At 57.1% G+C, this 16,417-nt stretch overlaps 6 protein-coding genes across 6 annotated transcripts; 3 read left to right on the top strand and 3 right to left on the bottom strand.

Moving 5' to 3' along the window:
* Nucleotides 1-1,216: 1,216 nt before the first annotated feature.
* Nucleotides 1,217-2,129, bottom strand: CDEST_13202 (Putative cerato-platanin, RlpA-like domain superfamily). The gene is made up of 2 exons (XM_062929358.1): nucleotides 1,724-2,129; nucleotides 1,217-1,629 (listed from the first exon to the last, which is right to left on the bottom strand). Exons 1-2 carry the CDS (start codon nucleotides 1,952-1,954, stop codon nucleotides 1,444-1,446), a joined length of 417 nt encoding a protein of 138 aa, XP_062785409.1. The 5' UTR covers nucleotides 1,955-2,129; the 3' UTR covers nucleotides 1,217-1,443.
* CDEST_13201 (uncharacterized protein) lies at nucleotides 2,130-4,029 on the top strand (the record flags this gene model as incomplete). Its single annotated transcript, XM_062929357.1, has 4 exons — nucleotides 2,130-3,397; nucleotides 3,465-3,547; nucleotides 3,616-3,679; nucleotides 3,747-4,029. The coding sequence occupies exons 1-4, from the start codon at nucleotides 3,252-3,254 to the stop codon at nucleotides 4,027-4,029; spliced, it is 576 nt and encodes a 191-aa protein (XP_062785408.1). The 5' UTR covers nucleotides 2,130-3,251.
* Nucleotides 4,030-4,423: 394 nt separating this feature from the next.
* CDEST_13200 (Putative ribosomal protein uS5 domain 2-type superfamily) lies at nucleotides 4,424-6,283 on the top strand. The gene is made up of 3 exons (XM_062929356.1): nucleotides 4,424-5,288; nucleotides 5,375-5,673; nucleotides 5,787-6,283. The coding sequence occupies exons 1-3, from the start codon at nucleotides 4,859-4,861 to the stop codon at nucleotides 6,135-6,137; spliced, it is 1,080 nt and encodes a 359-aa protein (XP_062785407.1). The 5' UTR covers nucleotides 4,424-4,858; the 3' UTR covers nucleotides 6,138-6,283.
* Nucleotides 6,284-7,697, bottom strand: CDEST_13199 (Putative carbohydrate kinase PfkB, ribokinase). The gene is made up of 3 exons (XM_062929355.1): nucleotides 7,477-7,697; nucleotides 7,174-7,368; nucleotides 6,284-7,120 (listed from the first exon to the last, which is right to left on the bottom strand). The coding sequence occupies exons 1-3, from the start codon at nucleotides 7,604-7,606 to the stop codon at nucleotides 6,384-6,386; spliced, it is 1,062 nt and encodes a 353-aa protein (XP_062785406.1). The 5' UTR covers nucleotides 7,607-7,697; the 3' UTR covers nucleotides 6,284-6,383.
* A 3,447-nt stretch (nucleotides 7,698-11,144) lies between these two features.
* Nucleotides 11,145-13,822, top strand: CDEST_13198 (uncharacterized protein). The gene is made up of 4 exons (XM_062929354.1): nucleotides 11,145-11,688; nucleotides 12,073-12,231; nucleotides 12,741-13,141; nucleotides 13,222-13,822. Exons 1-4 carry the CDS (start codon nucleotides 11,466-11,468, stop codon nucleotides 13,711-13,713), a joined length of 1,275 nt encoding a protein of 424 aa, XP_062785405.1. The 5' UTR covers nucleotides 11,145-11,465; the 3' UTR covers nucleotides 13,714-13,822.
* Nucleotide 13,823: 1 nt separating this feature from the next.
* Nucleotides 13,824-15,843, bottom strand: CDEST_13197 (Putative WD40/YVTN repeat-like-containing domain superfamily). Its single transcript, XM_062929353.1, has 3 exons — nucleotides 15,382-15,843; nucleotides 14,868-15,319; nucleotides 13,824-14,801 (listed from the first exon to the last, which is right to left on the bottom strand). The coding sequence occupies exons 1-3, from the start codon at nucleotides 15,646-15,648 to the stop codon at nucleotides 14,444-14,446; spliced, it is 1,077 nt and encodes a 358-aa protein (XP_062785404.1). The 5' UTR covers nucleotides 15,649-15,843; the 3' UTR covers nucleotides 13,824-14,443.
* Between the last annotated feature and the right edge of the window lie 574 nt (nucleotides 15,844-16,417).

Below are 16,417 nucleotides of genomic sequence, written 5' to 3'. Positions count from 1 at the left end.
CCCTCTTCAGCGTTGATTTCGACTACGGTACGTACCTCCTCTGCCCCTCCATTCACGTGCGCTTCGCATCGAATTCTGCTTGTTCGCACTGCAGTTTTTTCTTCTTTTCCTTTTCTCCCCTTCTATTTTCACAAGTGGACTTCTTGCAGATGGAAGTGGAAAAGTCTCCAGTGCTGCCTGGCCAACCCGGGTGGTCAGGGTAGTCCCCGTCTCGGTTTCAACAGCCAGTCCGTCTTCTGTCTCTGATCTCATTGTGCAGCAAACCAGGGGCTCTCTACTCAACGCTTGCTGTCTCACTCTCATTTCTGCCACGTGTGTCTGTAACGTCAAGGAACATGTAGTCTAGATCTGCTCGAAGCCATATATCCTCCGCCATTTCCAGCTCTAGCATCTTGCGGAATGGGCTTGGTTCGTGCCCTCGACAGGTTGTCGCTTGGTTCCGGCCTGCCAAAGGGGGGAGAGGAAAACTTTCATTGGATGCAAAGCTCTGCCGCTGGGCCTCGCCACATTGATTGTGGGCTCGGTCTCGTTTCGACGGGCAAATCCGCTTCCGCGCCGCTTGCCGTCGCCGGTTTGAACAACCCACTCCCGGGCCGGACTGACAGACGGAGCACTGTATCCACCAATGACACGGAGTCGGAGCCGGCTGCCGTGAACAATAAGGTAACGCGTGGGGGCGAAACCATTAAGTCGCTTCCAGAGATGGCTGGGTATTTTCCTACCAACTCTGAATGGCACCATCTCTACCCGATTGCTTTCCAAAGGCCTCCACCATCATGTCTAATCACGCCGACATGTTGAAAAGACAACTGTTTTATCCGTAGTCGATGCGACCTCATGCGGTACTGTGATGTTCCAGGCATATATTTCTCCTGCTTGAAGCTTTACTCTCGAAAGACCCCGACAATGCATACGAGAGTGATGGGGAGTAGGTCTCTGAGACTGGAAACTGTTGCCGGATGCTGACCGACGGTTGATGCAGCGATCCGAGTAGCAGATGAGTTCTTTAGATCATTGAAAACGTTTTGGCAAAGAAGGCAAAGAAGGAGAAACCACCGGCGGTACTAGTGCGCCAAGAAGAGTGCAGACCTCCGAGCAGGCAAGCAAACACCAGCCTTCAGGATACTCACACTGGGTTTCACACTCACTAGTTAGAAATCCCCATCATTGTAGTTCAAGAAGTCAATCTCTTTCCAAAGACCCTTCGAGCTCAGAGTTTTGATCAGGGCAAAAACCCGTGCTTCATTAAGTTTTAGCTATGTTCTAAGGAATGTATCGTGATATGCATGATGCTAAATGATGGAGGAACGCCGGTTCAATACAGTGTCGAGCTGTCCATTAAATCCAGCCGGCCATTGATGCCCAACCAATTACTACGCTGTCGTATTGGGACGTGATGTGATCTTCTCTTCATCTCTCACTCTCTCACTCTCTCATCGTCCCCTACAGGCCGCAGGCGTTAAGGCCGACCTGGGTAGCCTGGGCCTCGATGCGGCCGAGCTGGACGGCCTGGCCGTTGGTCAGGTCGTTCAGGGCGCCGAGGGCGAGGTTGAAGCCGGAGCCGGCGTGGTCGACGGCAAGGACGTTGATGCTCTTGCCGTTGTAGGTGAGCTGCCAGCAGGTGCCGCACTGGTGCGTGTCAGACTATGGGATTTTTTGATTCTTTTGATTTCTGAAGAGACAGAAAAGACTCTCTCAAGTAAGAAGAAGGAAGGCAACTTACGTTGGGGGAGTTCCAGCCGGCAACGGCGTCGACGCCGCCGATGTAGGGGAAGCGGGCGACCTGGCCCTGGTTCTGCCAGCCGTATCTGGTGATGAGGCCGTTGGCGCCGTCGGAGCACGAGACGGAGGTCAGGGAGCGGGCACCATCGTCGTAGCCGGTGTCGTAGGAGACGGAGACGGCCGCGGCGGCGGCAACGGAAGAGAGGAAGGTAACGAGGCCGGAAAGCTGCATTTTGGCTATGTGTGGTTGGGAGTGTGGGATGGGTGTGGTGTGGCTGTAGGTGGAGCTTTGAAGGCTTTGGTCTGGAGATTTGTTTGTAGTAGTCGGAGAGGTTGAAGAAGAAGCTGATGAGAACGAAGACCAAAACGAGATCTGGACGAGGTGAGTCCTTGGTCTCTCTTTATACAGCCCCAGCAACCCAGCTGAGTCCGATCCATCAGCGTCTTCCATCATGCTCCATCACCAACTCCGAGCCAAGGCGGGCAGTTCCCGCCCTTGCGGCAACTTGCGGCAAACGAAGAAAGGCGGAGAAAGGCACCCGTGACGCTGTGGTCTCTCCGGCAATAGCATCATGTCGTGACATGGCCAGCACAGGACCCTTGGCCGGCTCGGCGGAGTGCTCCATCTCAATGTCACGTCGTATGAGATGGCTGCCGGAAAGGTAGGGTAGACTAAGTTTCCCCAGGCCGTGATCTCTTCAGTTCGTATTGCGAGTGAAGAGAGGCGAGCGGAGGTGTTGGTTGGAAAAGGCGAATGCTACCCAGGAGACTAGGAAGCAAGGGGAGAATGCAGTGCCGATCACAGATCTGGGTACTGACGTGGGGACCGGGCCACTAGAATGTAGCGAGGGTTGTTCTCGTATTCACTAGCCCGATCCCCGCCTGCGTTGGAGCTGTTTGCACTGGGATTGGGGAGAGAAGAGGAGAGAGGGGAACAAACATGCAATCCCTCGGAATGGCTGCAACGGACCGGCGAGCGGCGTGTGGTTTGCTAGTCGACCGAAAAAGCCCGCGCCACAGGGCTGTCATCCGGCTGTTTTTAGCATCTAAAGAGCGCTTGGATTGATTCGGGCTTAGCATGGCTGGTCCCGCCGCTCCTATTCTCCGTTTGACAGCCTCTTCTAGCATCAGGTGGGATATCCGATCCGCATCCCTCTGTGTCGGGGGTTTTTTTCCTCGTTTTTTTGTGTGTGTGTGTAATCAAACTTGTCTTATGGTTGTCGCTCTCTGTTCACGCTTTTGCCGCTGTTGCAGCGGAGCTTTTGTCTCCTCTTCTCTTGGGGGTTCGTGCCGGAGTGCATCGGGCAACTACTCCAATAGCCGATTTCCCACCTTGTTGTTCTCCACAAACGGCCACCGTGCCTTGACGACAATGAGAGCGGGACGCAACAGTCAGGTGGTCTGTCTTTTTTTGCCCTCGTGTCCGCAAAATAGACTGTCTCTTCGCCAACGGATGCGTCGCAGCGACCCTGTCTCTGCCACCGGGTTCCGCCGCATCGTTCGGGATTTTACTTCCTCCCAATAGGACTATGGTGAGGCTTAGACTCCCACGCGTCGAGCGTCGTTGGCTGACGGTTGCGGCGGACGCCGGTCCACGGTTCTTCCCCAAATCCTGCCGTCATCGTACCCGCGGACAGAAAGGGGCGCCAAAGGGCGCCGTCGACGAGCCTAACTGGTACAGCCGCTCACGATGGCAAAGTTCGCCCATTGGTATGAGTGCGTTTCGCGCTGACCATCCGCAGCGTCGAGCAACGTTACAAGCGCGCAAGCGCGTATCGCCGGCCGCAGGCTCACTCGCCCGCGAAAGATGGGCCGATCACCCAGTGTAAGTGGCGCTGCCTCCCACGGGCAGTCCGACGCATCTACACTTCGCCGCCATACACTGGTTATTAGACTGTGTCCGCCATCAAGCGGAGGAATCAGGATACATCGTAGATGCGGAACATGGTCGCAAAAGGTTTGTCGCATCAACCTACCCAGGTAGCAGGCATGCATGGAATGGGATTGCAACTCCGCAGCTCTAGAAGTGCCAATGCGAAGACGGCCGACCGACCGACAGGCATCCGCAATGGACGGTGGAGCTCGCGGGTTCTCGGCGGAACGCGGCAGAACACGAGCTCTTGTCTTGTTCCCCGCTTGCCTCCCAAAAACTCACCGGTAGACGTTCGATCCTCGAAGCGGTGTACGATCGTCGCCGCGACAACCTTTCAGAGCCCCGAAACGCTCGCATTCGGTACGCGATGGATGGGGTGTGCCTCACGTCTCGGTGGAGGTCGCAAGAATCAGCTGCGGGTCAAGCACGGGTGATGAGAGTGATGTAGCAAGATGCTAGCTCGAAGCCGTCGAGACCTATGCTTATCGGCTGGTAGAGATATCTGAGGCAAACTGGGAGGTTGGATGGACCGCGAAATGGACGTTGTTCGAGAGATCGGCCGCTGTGGTCTACGTTGCGTGCTATTGACAAGAGTCGAGTATCTTGACCGTCCTGGGTGTCCGGATTGTTCGAGGTATCGATGCGCAACGTCACCGGCTACATGCCCTCTTTGAGCATTCGAATGGCCTCCCGGGCATACACCCGTAGCACAAAATCCCGTAACGGGCTCCTGACATGAGATGTAGTCGGAAGAAGAGGTTGTCATTGGCAAGGAATCAATCTCCCAACAAGTGGAAGCCAGAGGGGAGAGAATGGGGGGGGGGGGGATGAAACGGGCGTGATAAGATAAAGCGACGGACCGCCGCGATTCATTGGCCAATGACAGATGATGAATCCACCCCGCACTCATCGTAGGGTTTCCCCACTACAACGACCACCAAAAAAACAGCTGCCGGCCGCTGAGACGCTCCGGTCATCGGGGGGATTGCATTTTTTTTTGAGTCACGAACGACATCCAGTCAGGCGATACAGACTTGGGTTCACTCTCATCTCATTACTTTGCGACCGGACTCGCCCTCATCTCATCGAGGAGACACTCACTCATAAGATTGAACCGCCGAGGCTCACCGAAATCCCTTCAATTGCGACCACGGAAGACTGAACCACTCACTCAGCTCATCTTACAGCCTCCCCCTCCCCCCGCCTCTCAGCCCACCACTCACACACACACACCCTCGGCACGACTTACACCGCCTGCCCGTCATGTCCAAGGAGACATTCGTGATCAAGACGCCCTCGTCGTCCGCCAACATCGGCCCGGGCTTCGACGTCATCGGCCTCGCCCTCTCCGTCTACCTCGAGCTGCACGTCACCGTTGACCGCTCCAAGACGACCTCGGCCGAACCCCTGAACTGCCGCCTCACCTACGAGGGCCAAGGCGAGGGCACCGACGACATCAGCCTCGACCCCTCGGTCAACCTCATTACCCGCGTCGCCCTCTACGTCCTGCGCTGCCACGGCCAGCGCATGTTCCCCGTCGAGACCCATGTCCACATCAAGAACCCCATCCCCCTCGGCCGCGGCCTCGGCAGCTCCGGCTCCGCCGTCGTCGCCGGCGTCATGCTCGGCAAGGAGGTCGGCCATCTCGATCACCTCAGCCTCGATAGGCTCTTTGACTTTTGTCTGATGATTGGTGAGGAGAAGACGTCCCCCCTCGGAAGCCCCCCGCCCAAGATGAAGACTGGCGTGCGTGCGCTCACACACATGGGAATCCACCAGAGAGACACCCCGACAACGTCGGCGCCTCGCTGTACGGCGGCTTCGTCGGCACCTACCTCCGCCCCCTGAAGCCCGAAGACGTCCAGCGCATCGAGATCCCCCTGAGCGAGGTCCTGCCGGCCCCGGCTGGCGGCGTCGACACGGGCGAGACCCCGCCCGAGCCGCCCCACGGCATCGGCCACCACATCAAGTTCCCCTGGGCCAAGGAGATCAAGGCCATCGCCATCATCCCCGACTTCCAAGTCCCCACCCACCTCGCCCGTGAGGTGCTACCGCCTCACTACACCCGTCCTGATGTTGTGAGTGAAGTGACCCCCATGTCCGATCATCGCGTTCCCCTTCCCTGTGCCTCCTTCAACCTTTTCCTCCCCCCAGCCCCCCCCAAATCTTTTGGCTAACCTTTTCGTCACAGACCTTCAACATGCAGAGAATAGCCCTCCTCCCCGTGGCTCTGGGCACCTCGCCGCCGGACCCGGAGCTCATCCACCTCGCCATGCAGGACAAGATCCACCAGCCCTACCGCCAGACCCTAATCCCCGGCCTCGGCCAGATCGTCGAGAGCATGTCGCCCAGCACGCAACCGGGCTTCCTCGGTGTGTGCCTCTCGGGCGCCGGCCCCACCATCCTGGCCCTCGCGACGAGCAACTTTGACGAGATCGCCGACAAGATCATCAAGATCCTCAAGGAGAACAACGCCGACAAGAACGTCGGCTGCCAATGGAAGATCCTGGAGCCCGCCGAGGGCACGCAGGTCATCCGATGAAGGAGAGACTTGGGAGATGGGTTTGATCAGTCCAGGGGCTGTTTGATTTTTGGAAAGGAAAATGAAAAGAGGGTTTCGTTCAATGAGAAATGTATAGGTCGGGAATTTTAGAGACTCCTTATGATACCCACCACCCCATTTCTCGGTCCCCATGGGACAGCTCCAGCTCCAGCTCCAGATCCAGCTCCGGCTCCGGTTCTCTCTCTCTCTCTCTTCCCGCGCGCGTCCCAGGGCCGGGGTTGCCGGTCATGTCTCGACCTTGGCTATGTACTGCCTCAGTCTCTCCTCGAAGCCCTCCCCGTTCCACAATTCCTTACCGCTCGCCATCTCCCTCCTGGGCGGGCCAATCTGCTCAATGACGAAGCTGGCCGCGACAGCGCCGTACGCGGACGCCAGGACCTCATCGTGCGTCTTGGCGAAGGCAGCGGCGAAAGCGCCGAGGAAGGCGTTTCCGGCACCGGTGGGGTCGACGACTTTGGGCGAGCCGTAGTTGTGAAATGGGGGCAACCATATGGGCTCGTCTCTCTGGCGGATGGTCAGACATCCTTGGTCGCCGCACCTGATGACTGTGATTCTCCCTTTGCTAGACCGCTCCGGGGCAGATGAGCCACCGTGGAGCATGTCATCGTTGGAGAGCCGAATGGCGTGGGACTCGACGAGTGCTCTGTTGTAGGGAATCCCTGGGCCTTCCTGTATGCCCATCGTACGCAGCAGCTCGTGATCGTTTGGCGAGCATATGCCTGATGTGTGAATAACTCTCATATGATCATCCTCTGTATTGGAGATGCCGATGGGTGAAGGCTCCCAAGCAATCAAAGGTCGAGAGCCGTCAACACTGGCGCGGCGTGTTCTGAGGGCGGCAACGTGTCGCTCGAGGTCTTCAGGCGTCGCCAGGACATGAATAACGGATGAGCCGAGCAGCCGATCCGGAAGCGTATTCACGTTTGGGAGGAGCGGAGGCGTGGTATATCGGAAATTCTTTTCTGCCGTCGGCGTCAACGCGTGTCCCGAGCCCTTAGGGTGAATCAATACGAACTCCCAAAAGCGTCATTCTCGTACTCCAGGAGACCCCTGGTCGAGCATTCGCCGGGTCTCTCTTCCAATTGCACACTGACGCCCCATTCTTCGATCTGTTCCCTCACTGACACGGGGAAGTCCGATCCAGCGACGATGAGGCAGCAAACGGCCGCGGACTCGCTCTGTGGGACGGCGAGGCGGGCGCCGAGAGTACCTGATCACCGGATGACTGAGCAACACGTTGGGATCCAACTAGAGAAATTGGCAAGCCCCGAAACAGATGACGATGGTGGAAAGGGGAGGGGAGGGAGGGGATGCTGACTGTAAAAGCCGGAGCCGCCGGGGATGTCGCGGAGGACCTTGCCGTCCGGAAAGCGGATCTCGTCGAGAACAACCATTCCGAGCGAGACGAAAGCCGGAGCCGGCGCGGGAGCCGGGTCCGGGATGATCATGATTGGCTGTTTCCCCTGGCATGCGCCGGAATCAAGAACAGATCGCGGTGGACGGCAAGGTTTGTCAAGATTTGAGGGAGTTCAAGCTGAGAGACACTCCCCACCCCTGCGTGGGATGTTCCTCTGTGTGGGCGGGGAAGTGCAAATTGATTGGATCGTAGCTGCCACAGTCTCTACGCCCTTGGAATGCAAAGCGATCCGCCATCCGTTCATCCTGTGTTGCAATACCAAGCACACCGGCCCGTCTCTCCCCTCTCCCTTCCGCGAACCTGAGAAGGGCAAGGATGGATGCATATCACGCTGGGCTCTGAAGGCCTCTTACTACGGCGAGCGAGCGGATTTCCCACGTTCTCCATGGGCATCGTCGCTGCGGCCGTCGTTGTCTTAGACAACGCTCCCGCACCAGGACGTCGCCGCTTCGCCCTGGGACGAACATCCATCTCCCTGACAATCATCCAAGACGCTCTCGCTGCGTAGGATGAGCGGTGAGCGGGGATCGAAAGCCCATTCGTCGCGTCCACCCAATCGGAGGAGCCGGATGTCAAACCACGCGTTCCCGATGGAACGCTTAGCAGGTCGTGGCTCGCGATCGCTTCCTTGTTGCGATCCTTATCAATCTGCATCTTGCATTGCTCGCATACATACCTACCTTCTCAGACAACATTGCATCCGCATTCGCATACAGCATGCATGCACACACTACTCCAGTCTCCAAGGCAGAATAAAGTAGAGCATATCTCCTAATTCGACCCAACTCGGTCTTTGATCGCTGCCAAACATGGTCGCCACCCAAGGAAATCGAGGCCGGGCAGGACGTGCACGAGACTTGCCAGAAACAGCCACCCGCCATCCGCCCTTCCATCTTTACATGTCGTCGAACATGGCTTGGATTTCGACCTGGCAATTCCTCTCTTTCTGACAGATATGGTCCCTGGGCGGCGGCGGAGGAAACGAATCCCTAAAACGACCAAGCCATGCCCTGAGCGAACCGGTTCGGACACGCGGGAAGCATGGCATCGTTCGCACGGCCGCCGCCGATCCGAACGCCAGTCTCCAGAGCTGCTGACAGCACAGAGCTGTAAAAAGAAACAAGGCCGAACTGGAAACCCGTCCGTCGTCTTTCGAGACGTCTTGGGGTGCCGGGCCACTGGTTCCTTTGGGATTCTTCGCACAGACTGGCTCTATGTTTCCGGATGGGAGGGAGATTGTCCGCGACCCCCACGGCCACGGATTGGTCCGAAGTTCGGCGGGTTTCCCTCCCCTTCTTTGGCAAGCTGTGTCATTGTTTTGCATGGCGCGGTATCAGGATGTCTGGATTCTGTGCGCACTTGGGCGCTTCTCGAGACAGTCGTCACCACTGACACCTACGTCGACGCAGTCTTGCGTTGTTTTGCGGTTTCTGATGATTTCATGAGAGAAATAGGGCCGAGTTTGTGGAACGGCCGACAGAAGATTGAGACGCCGTCCGAAGTGTAGCCCGCATAAGCCTCTTGGTGAGATTGGCGATGGACACCACATAGGGACGGAGAAATTGAGTTACTCCGCGAACGCAGCAACAAGTGATGGGGGATGCTACCGTTCGCTCCGGACGGCACGCTAGTTAGCCGGACTCAGGTTGCATGCTGGCTTACACGCAGTTCTAGCACCTTGCACCGCGACAGATACGGTGATCCTTCCATCATCTTCGACTCGCACGACGAGGATGGATGCTCGACGTTGTGAGGTGCTAGCTAGACCAAGTCAGAGGAGAGTGTCCGTCGAGAAGGTGAGAGAGAGGTGGGTGGAAGGTTTCCCAACGATCTGGCCATGCGCCGATCGGTCTGCCGTCTGACCAATCACGCCGAGTCCATTTCCAGAAATGATTCGATGAAAAGCGGCGAGCGGCATCCATTCCCCGGGCGGCTGGGGCCCTCCCCTCGTCGTGCCAGCCCCGAACCTCAAGCGGTGAGACTCGAGAGTGGGGGCCCTGTGAGTTCTCCATGTCGGATTCGCACCATGTACAGATATCTGGGCTTGTTTCTGGACCCCACAGTCGTTTCGTTCGCCCTGTCCTCTGCCAGCCTGTCACATTGCTTGTATCGACGCCGGCGATTGCAATTTCCACCAGGCACGAAGTACGAATAGTTAGTTTGGCCCTGGCCCAGTCTACAGAGCGATCATCGGGGCTCAGAGAGTCTCGTCCAGCACGCAAGTTCACTGGCCAGTCAAATTGATGTAGATGACCCCATCCAGGCATGCCCAGCCGAGAGGCAGGCGATCATGGGGTCGTAGGCCGCAGGTCCCTCCCCCGGCGGCAATGCGGCGGGGAGATACGCTAAGCCTGGTAGGTCTTGGTCGGCAGGCGTGGCAGGGGGTACAAACCAACCCTCTCGAGTTTGGGGCAACAACCCAAAGGTTGGAGAGGAGAGTGATGGCGAGAGTCGAGGTCAGGATGGACGTGGAAACCGGCAATAATAAGACGGGGATTGAAGAGAGGAGAGTAAAGGAGAGTCGAGGAGAGGAGAGGCACCAATGCGTGTTTCGGCCAACAATCGTCCTGCCGTGACTTACTACTATGTAGCGGCTCCGATGGTTCGTCCGAGGCCCCTCACCCCTCCCGCTCCCGATGCGTGGTAAGATTCGTCGGCGGTCGAGTGAGGTGTAGGAGCGACGACTGTCAGTGGTGCGAAGGACGCAGTATTGGTACCGGTGAGTGTTTGGTGTGTGTGATCTATGAGCGTGTACGGATATTCGTACGTTGTAGGTGCACTTGGGTAAGAAGTGGTGTGGTGGAGCGGCGGGACCGGGGAAGCAGACTGCAATGCTGCATGTACAAGTGTACCGATGTACCAACATACCAGGAGAGGGAAAGAGAGAGACCCATATTCAGCTTGGCCCAAGCTCCTCAACGTCTCGAAGCTTTGGCCTCTTCTTTCTCCAGGAGTTTGGCAGGCAAGGAAGGCGCCCTGTTTTCTGGTTCAGCGTGACAGTGGTTCCTGCTCGTCTCGACTTCCCCAGTGGACACTGTGAAGCAGAGCTGGGCTGGGGCAGTGAGCGGGTGAACAAGTATACGTAAACCAGTGGAGGCCATCTCAGCTCAACAAGCATTCTGACAGGCAGTTGTATCCCTGAACCCCTGTGTCCCTGAGCCCGCTTGACATTAACGAGGCAATGCTGACTCCATACAAACAAACAAACAAACAGCAGGAATAGCAAAGCGCGGTGGACCAAGCACCCTTCTTGTTCATGCGACGGCCTGGGTAGTAATGATACGGTACGTCACGTATGGAGGACATCTTTACACTGCCCGAATTTCTGTTGAGAGCGTGTCCTGTCCAGCAGCCCGGCCCGTTTCTTATCGGTATCGCCGGTTGTGGTGGGAGGGTGGGTGGAAACATTGGAACGTGTCTGTCTAATGTTCGCTCTTGGTTGTGTCCTATGTGTTGGACATACCTTAGATAGCTCGCGCCTAGGAGACTAGTTGCGGACATGAAAGAAAGGCACGTTCGATACGGAGACCCTCGCGCTATAGCAACGCAAGACTAGTATTGCTATGTACCACATGTAGTACTCCTTTCATCCCGCCCAGTGCCCGCCTTGGCAGGGTCACGAAGAAAGCTACTTACCTCATCAGCGTACCTGACTGACCGCGCACGACTCACCCATCTCCAGCCAGCCCCGGGCTTACCACATCGTCGCCTCGTTTCTGGCGTTTTTTGCCAAGTACCGGTTGGGGATACCTACGACGCTCATCGGTTCTGCAAGCGGTAGCCGTTCCATCTCGAGAGACATCGAGAAGTTGGAACAGCACACGGGGCGCCGAACGCCATAAGAGTCGGTGGTACGAAACCTTGTCAAAAGGCCCAATCCACGAAACCAGATGCCAGGCCCAGCGGTCACCGTAGAAGATCCTCGCTGCCCCAAGACACCACTGGACACGCTGGACACGCCACACCCGCACCATGCCCCTCCCGTCGTCAGCTCACGCGCGCCCACTACTGTGCACATCGGCCGGTTTGGGCCCCCCAACTCTTCCCAGGTTTGGTGTAGTCTTGACTTTTGCCTTTTTCTACTGCGTCGTGCTAGAACAAGGCCAGTATCAGGTACAATACTTGTACTGTGTTTTCAAACACTGCGTTTTCCCTCATATTGTGTACCTGTGCGATCGCGATCTCAAGAGTAGACCACCTTGGCTACGTATCTCAGTGCTAGAACAAGACGAACGCTTCCGGAAGGAGACGATTGACTAATGCTTACCTTCTGGATGTGCAAGTTGCATAATGGCGTGCATGTCCAAGACCGCTCGAAAACGGCGGTTGAATGCCGACACGTACATTGCATGCCCCCCCACCCAACCAACCAAAAATACACCCTAAGCCTTGTTCCCCCTGATTGGGTCCCCTCTCAACAATACCAGTACACGGCCATCTCTGTTACACACACACACACACTCACTCACTCACTCACTCACTCAAACCCACTCAAAGTGCTCTCACTGATTGAGTCTGGTTCGTACAGGTCCCGCGCCGGCAGAACTAGCTTTCCAACAGGGCACACACAGCTTGCCCACTTTACTCCCGGCACCCGGCTTTTCCTCCGCCAGCAACCCAAACCAAAAAAGAAAACCGTGGGACGGTGGGCTAAACGTTGGTCGCCCACACCGGACCTCCGGGTACATCCACCTACTTTGTAACCTCGCACACGGACGGCGCGCGTTCCCTACCGCGTCAAGTACCTCTGCCCACCGTCAAACCCGTTCCACCACCGTTCTCATCCCGTCCATCCCCTCGACAGACAGAGCGACAGACACAGAGAGACAGACAGCCAAGGAACCAGGCAGAGTCCATCCTATCCCATCCCATCCCTCTCAATCCAAACCTGGCCCTAGCCCGTCTTTCTCTTCCGCTCCTGGTTCCAGGCCCAGGGATGTCTGTGTCTGTGTAAATGGTGTGTGGGCAAATGCTTGTCTGTGGGTGTGGATGTGCTATCTGTAGCATGTAGCGTGTGAAGCTCTGTCTCTGATCTCTGATCTCCAATCTGTCTCCCGCCCTCCTCCCCCTCGTTCTCGTCCTGCTGCTGCTGCTCCCTCGTCCCTACTTCCGTGCGTATATCTGCAGTGCGACTCCCCTCCCCCTCTCCTCCTTTTTTCATTCAGCCGTTCATCGTCCCCGTAGCTCTCCCATCTACCCGTGTCAAACCCAATACTCTCTGTGTTCTTACACCCAAAAACGCCGAACAATCCTCAAGCCTCTCGACTGTCCCGTCCTAATCGACACCTTCTCTTCAACCACAGCCCATCAAACTTCTAGCCTGGTCGGCACTTACACCCCAAACACAAACCACTCTCATCAGACCCCAAACAACATTAACCACCCGCCCGCCACCATGTCGCGCATCACCGCCCCCGTCTCGAAGCTCACCCGCTCCATCAATTCGGCCGCCGCCGCCAACCGTTCCAGCGGCCTCCTCGAGTCGCACTACAACGTCAACCACGGCGCCGTGCTGATGCCAAAGTACGCCGAGCTCCTCAAGAACCGGAGTCTCCGCGAGCATGATGTACGTCTCCCCCTCCCCTCCTTTCCCCAAAGTCGAATGCGGCAAACACAGCAGAAACCACTAACACCACCCGCCCACAGTCTGCTCGCACCCTCACAACAACCCACCGCCCGACCCCGCAACCGACACGCTCTTCCCCTTCACACCGTCAGATGCAGACCTTCTCCTCCTCCCCCGCGTCATCCGCGGGCCCCATCGCCTCCATGGACTTCACCACACTCCCCGCGTCTTACGAGCCCCTCCCGGTCAACGAGTTCGCCGGCATGCGCATGCCTCTGCTCCCGGACTCCTTCACCACGAAACACCAATCCCTCTATGAACAGGTCCCCGCTGCGGAGGACCTTCCTCTCTCGAGGCCCGAGATCTCCGTCGTCGCGGCCCACCCGGAGAACGTCACCGCCGCGGCCCTCACCGAGGTCGAGGCCTTCGGCGTCGACGGCGTCGAGCTCAAGTGGGCCCACGAGACTGATGCCGCCGCGCCGGTCGAGACCCACCAGCCTGGCCTGAGGGACCTGTGGAAGGGCCTCGTCGACAACGTCGTCGGCACCCAGCAGCAGAAGGCCGCCTTCTAAACAGCGTTCCGCACGCTGCTGAAGAGTTCAAATGTGGGGGATGACGCTCATCCTTTCCCTCACAAGGCCCACGCTCCTTTCTTGTTTTCTCTTCTTTTTGTTGGTTGACAGAAACGGGAGAGAGAGAGAGAAAGGTGATGATTATCATGATGTGAAACTACAAAGCAAAGCGGTTGGATGTTACTTGGCTCCGTTGAACTCGATGACTAGGAGAGCAGTTGCAACGGGTATTTCTTTGGGATATTTTCTATATGGTTTTAATTTACTATCCTGATGGGCGGAATCGAGTCGGATCGGACGGATCTCTCCCATGAGGGGAGAGAGGCGAAACTGGGCACGGGAAGCTTTATGAATTCTACGGCTCGACTTGGATCTTGAACAAGCAGATCCGATTAACCAAACACACCTCGCTTCCATGACCAACACCGTGAACCTGTGCAAGGTGCATGATTGTGATAACTTTTGATTTGCCAATTTGGTATCGCCCTGTGCCTTACACTCCTTGTTTTCCGCGAGCATGATACCGCGATTCCATATAAAATTGCTTGTTTGCTCAGACCAGAGAGCCTCTCCCAATTCTTCTTGCACTCCTCCCTCGTACATTACACAGGCATCCCGGCGCGGCTGTCTGCCTCGATCGCTTCGCATCTAGCCTCTCGGTACGCATGCGCCGTAGCCTGATCCGGATTTCCAAATACTGTCTCCGCGCGACCTCTCCCCCGCGCCTCATTCACCGCTTCTTCATCGTCGGGCGAGGCTTGCACTCGTCCGCCTGTACGGGGTGCAGCATTACCTTGATGGGGTACTGCTGAGTGTTGTGCTGGAAACCCTTGCTCCAGTCGTAGCTGATGCCGTACGCAAAGATGGATCCGTTCTTGTTGAAGGTCGTCGCCGTGATGCTACCACCGACGTTCGGGTATCCCTTCAGGCGGTGCTTCGCGTCCTTGTCCCAGAAATGGAAGGTGCCGTCCGAGCCGGCAGTGCTGAAGGTACCGTGCACGGGGTGGAAGGAGATGTCGTTGACAGCGTAGACGTTTGTGACATTGTTCGCCGGGGGATCACGGTGGCACTTGAAGGAAAAGTTGGAGCTGCGGATAGCGTTAGCCGTCTGTCACTCGGCCATCGAGTTCGTCATGCGCGTCCAAAAAACGTACCTAGCATCCTTATCCTCAACATACTGGATCGCACAGCGGCCCTCGATACTGCCAATAGCAAAACCGGCGCCGTCGGTGAAGCAGCTAACGACCCTGGTCTGCCACTTGAGCGGGCTCTGAAGCGTCTTGTAGAACTTTGTGGGGTTCTTGAGGTCGACAACATTGATGTATCGGTCGGCTGTGCCGATGACGAGTAGGTCGTTGCGCACGTCAATCGAGTACACGCGCTCCTGGCATGTCAGCGTCGCCGCCGGTGTGGGCGACCGCATGTCCCAGTACTTGACCGTCTTGTCCCAGGAGCCCGACACAGCCATGGTGCCGTTGGCCGAGTCGAAGAAGCGGACGCACTTGACCGGCTGCTCGTGTTCGCCGATCTTGATCGTTTGCTGAGACGCGAGGTCACACGCCTTGACGGCCTTGTCGGCGCCGCCGGAGAGGACCTTTGTGCCATCCTGTTCGACCAGAGTTAGCAGATGCCGAGCGAATCGAAGTATTTCAACTCTAGGTTTCGTACCTTGGAGAAGTCGCAGTTCAACACGGGTCCATCGTGTTCGTAGGCGTGTCGTCCCTCGCTCTGGCCGTTCTGTGCAATCTCGTATATCCTGACCTTCTTGTCCCAACTGGCCACTGCCAAGAAGTCGCTGGCCTGGTTCTGAGCGGGGGAGAAGGCAAGATCGGAGATGCTGTCTTCCGGGGGGTTGCTAAGCGCAATGTCCTGCTTCAGATCGCCAACAGTGTTGCTCGACGAAGAAGAGGACGCGCTGCCGAACAGGCCCGACATGGTGTCACTCGTGTGTCGATCGAGCTATGTGTGGTGTGGTTGTTTTTGACTCGAGATATCCGGACGGGTAGAGGGCAGTGGAGTGGCTTCGGGATGCTGGGTCGGACGATTGAGGGGGGTAACCGAGGTCGACGACAGCTTGAAATAGCTGCTGAAAATCGGTCACTGGGGTGAAGCTCCGGCCCAGGCAAGAAGGCAGTCGCGATGCGAAAAGTGAACGTTGGTCTCCTATTGGCTGCAAAAGCCACAAGGCTGGGTGCCTGGGTGCCTGCCTCTGGGCACCTTACCAAGCTGCGAGCACTAACTCAGGTCACAGCGCAGACAAGCCACATCAAGAACTTTAGGTCCGGCCCCCCACCAGACACCGCCACAAGGCAGCGCCCCACTTGCGGCTCGACTTTTTCTTTATAAAAAACTTCGAGCTTCGCGTCTTGTTGCAGTTCTTTCTTCTTCCCTTCAACCCCCCTCGTCCGACAAATCGCCATCGAAGCTTACAAACAGAGACGTCCTTCTCTGAAAGGCGTCTCGGTCCTTCTGGACCAAGAACCAAGCTTTGGGAGAAAGTCCCCGGACACACGTTATTCTACCCTCCTTGGATGGAATAGAAACGCCGCGGAAACGCGCCGCCATAGAAGCACAGCGGCTGACCTCCAAGACCTGCGTCCGGACACAATGGCCTCTCTTCTCGCCCCGCCCCGTCGTTACATCGTTGGTTGTTGGCTCTGCTCGAACCCTGAGTTTTTTGATCTTGGGACCCTTTGGACGAAGA

This window comes from Colletotrichum destructivum, chromosome 9, assembly GCF_034447905.1.
Source record: "Colletotrichum destructivum chromosome 9, complete sequence".
Taxonomy (NCBI): Eukaryota; Fungi; Ascomycota; class Sordariomycetes; order Glomerellales; family Glomerellaceae; genus Colletotrichum; species Colletotrichum destructivum.
The sequence above is the reverse complement of the archived record's forward strand: the minus strand, read 5'-3'. Positions and strand labels throughout refer to the sequence as shown.

What these genes read in the sequence shown, in the direction of transcription:
- CDEST_13202 (XM_062929358.1), bottom strand. Translation starts at nt 1,954, where the DNA reads ATGCAGCTTTCCGGCCTCGTTACCTTCCTCTCTTCCGTTGCCGCCGCC. An exon ending in CCGGCTGGAACTCCCCCAAC is followed by an intron (nt 1,630 to 1,723) that starts GTAAGTTGCCTT and finishes GACACGCACCAG; the next exon opens with TGCGGCACCTGCTGGCAGCT.
- CDEST_13200 (XM_062929356.1), top strand. Translation starts at nt 4,859, where the DNA reads ATGTCCAAGGAGACATTCGTGATCAAGACGCCCTCGTCGTCCGCCAAC. An exon ending in TGACTTTTGTCTGATGATTG is followed by an intron (nt 5,289 to 5,374) that starts GTGAGGAGAAGA and finishes GGAATCCACCAG; the next exon opens with AGAGACACCCCGACAACGTC. An exon ending in ACTACACCCGTCCTGATGTT is followed by an intron (nt 5,674 to 5,786) that starts GTGAGTGAAGTG and finishes TTTTCGTCACAG; the next exon opens with ACCTTCAACATGCAGAGAAT.
- CDEST_13199 (XM_062929355.1), bottom strand. Translation starts at nt 7,606, where the DNA reads ATGATCATCCCGGACCCGGCTCCCGCGCCGGCTCCGGCTTTCGTCTCG. An exon ending in CGGCGGCTCCGGCTTTTACA is followed by an intron (nt 7,369 to 7,476) that starts GTCAGCATCCCC and finishes TCCGGTGATCAG; the next exon opens with GTACTCTCGGCGCCCGCCTC. An exon ending in CGAGAATGACGCTTTTGGGA is followed by an intron (nt 7,121 to 7,173) that starts GTTCGTATTGAT and finishes CGCCGACGGCAG; the next exon opens with AAAAGAATTTCCGATATACC.
- CDEST_13198 (XM_062929354.1), top strand. Translation starts at nt 11,466, where the DNA reads ATGCCAGGCCCAGCGGTCACCGTAGAAGATCCTCGCTGCCCCAAGACA. An exon ending in TAGAACAAGGCCAGTATCAG is followed by an intron (nt 11,689 to 12,072) that starts GTACAATACTTG and finishes ACCCACTCAAAG; the next exon opens with TGCTCTCACTGATTGAGTCT. An exon ending in GGAGTCTCCGCGAGCATGAT is followed by an intron (nt 13,142 to 13,221) that starts GTACGTCTCCCC and finishes ACCCGCCCACAG; the next exon opens with TCTGCTCGCACCCTCACAAC.
- CDEST_13197 (XM_062929353.1), bottom strand. Translation starts at nt 15,648, where the DNA reads ATGTCGGGCCTGTTCGGCAGCGCGTCCTCTTCTTCGTCGAGCAACACT. An exon ending in TGAACTGCGACTTCTCCAAG is followed by an intron (nt 15,320 to 15,381) that starts GTACGAAACCTA and finishes CTGGTCGAACAG; the next exon opens with GATGGCACAAAGGTCCTCTC. An exon ending in GTTGAGGATAAGGATGCTAG is followed by an intron (nt 14,802 to 14,867) that starts GTACGTTTTTTG and finishes CGCTATCCGCAG; the next exon opens with CTCCAACTTTTCCTTCAAGT.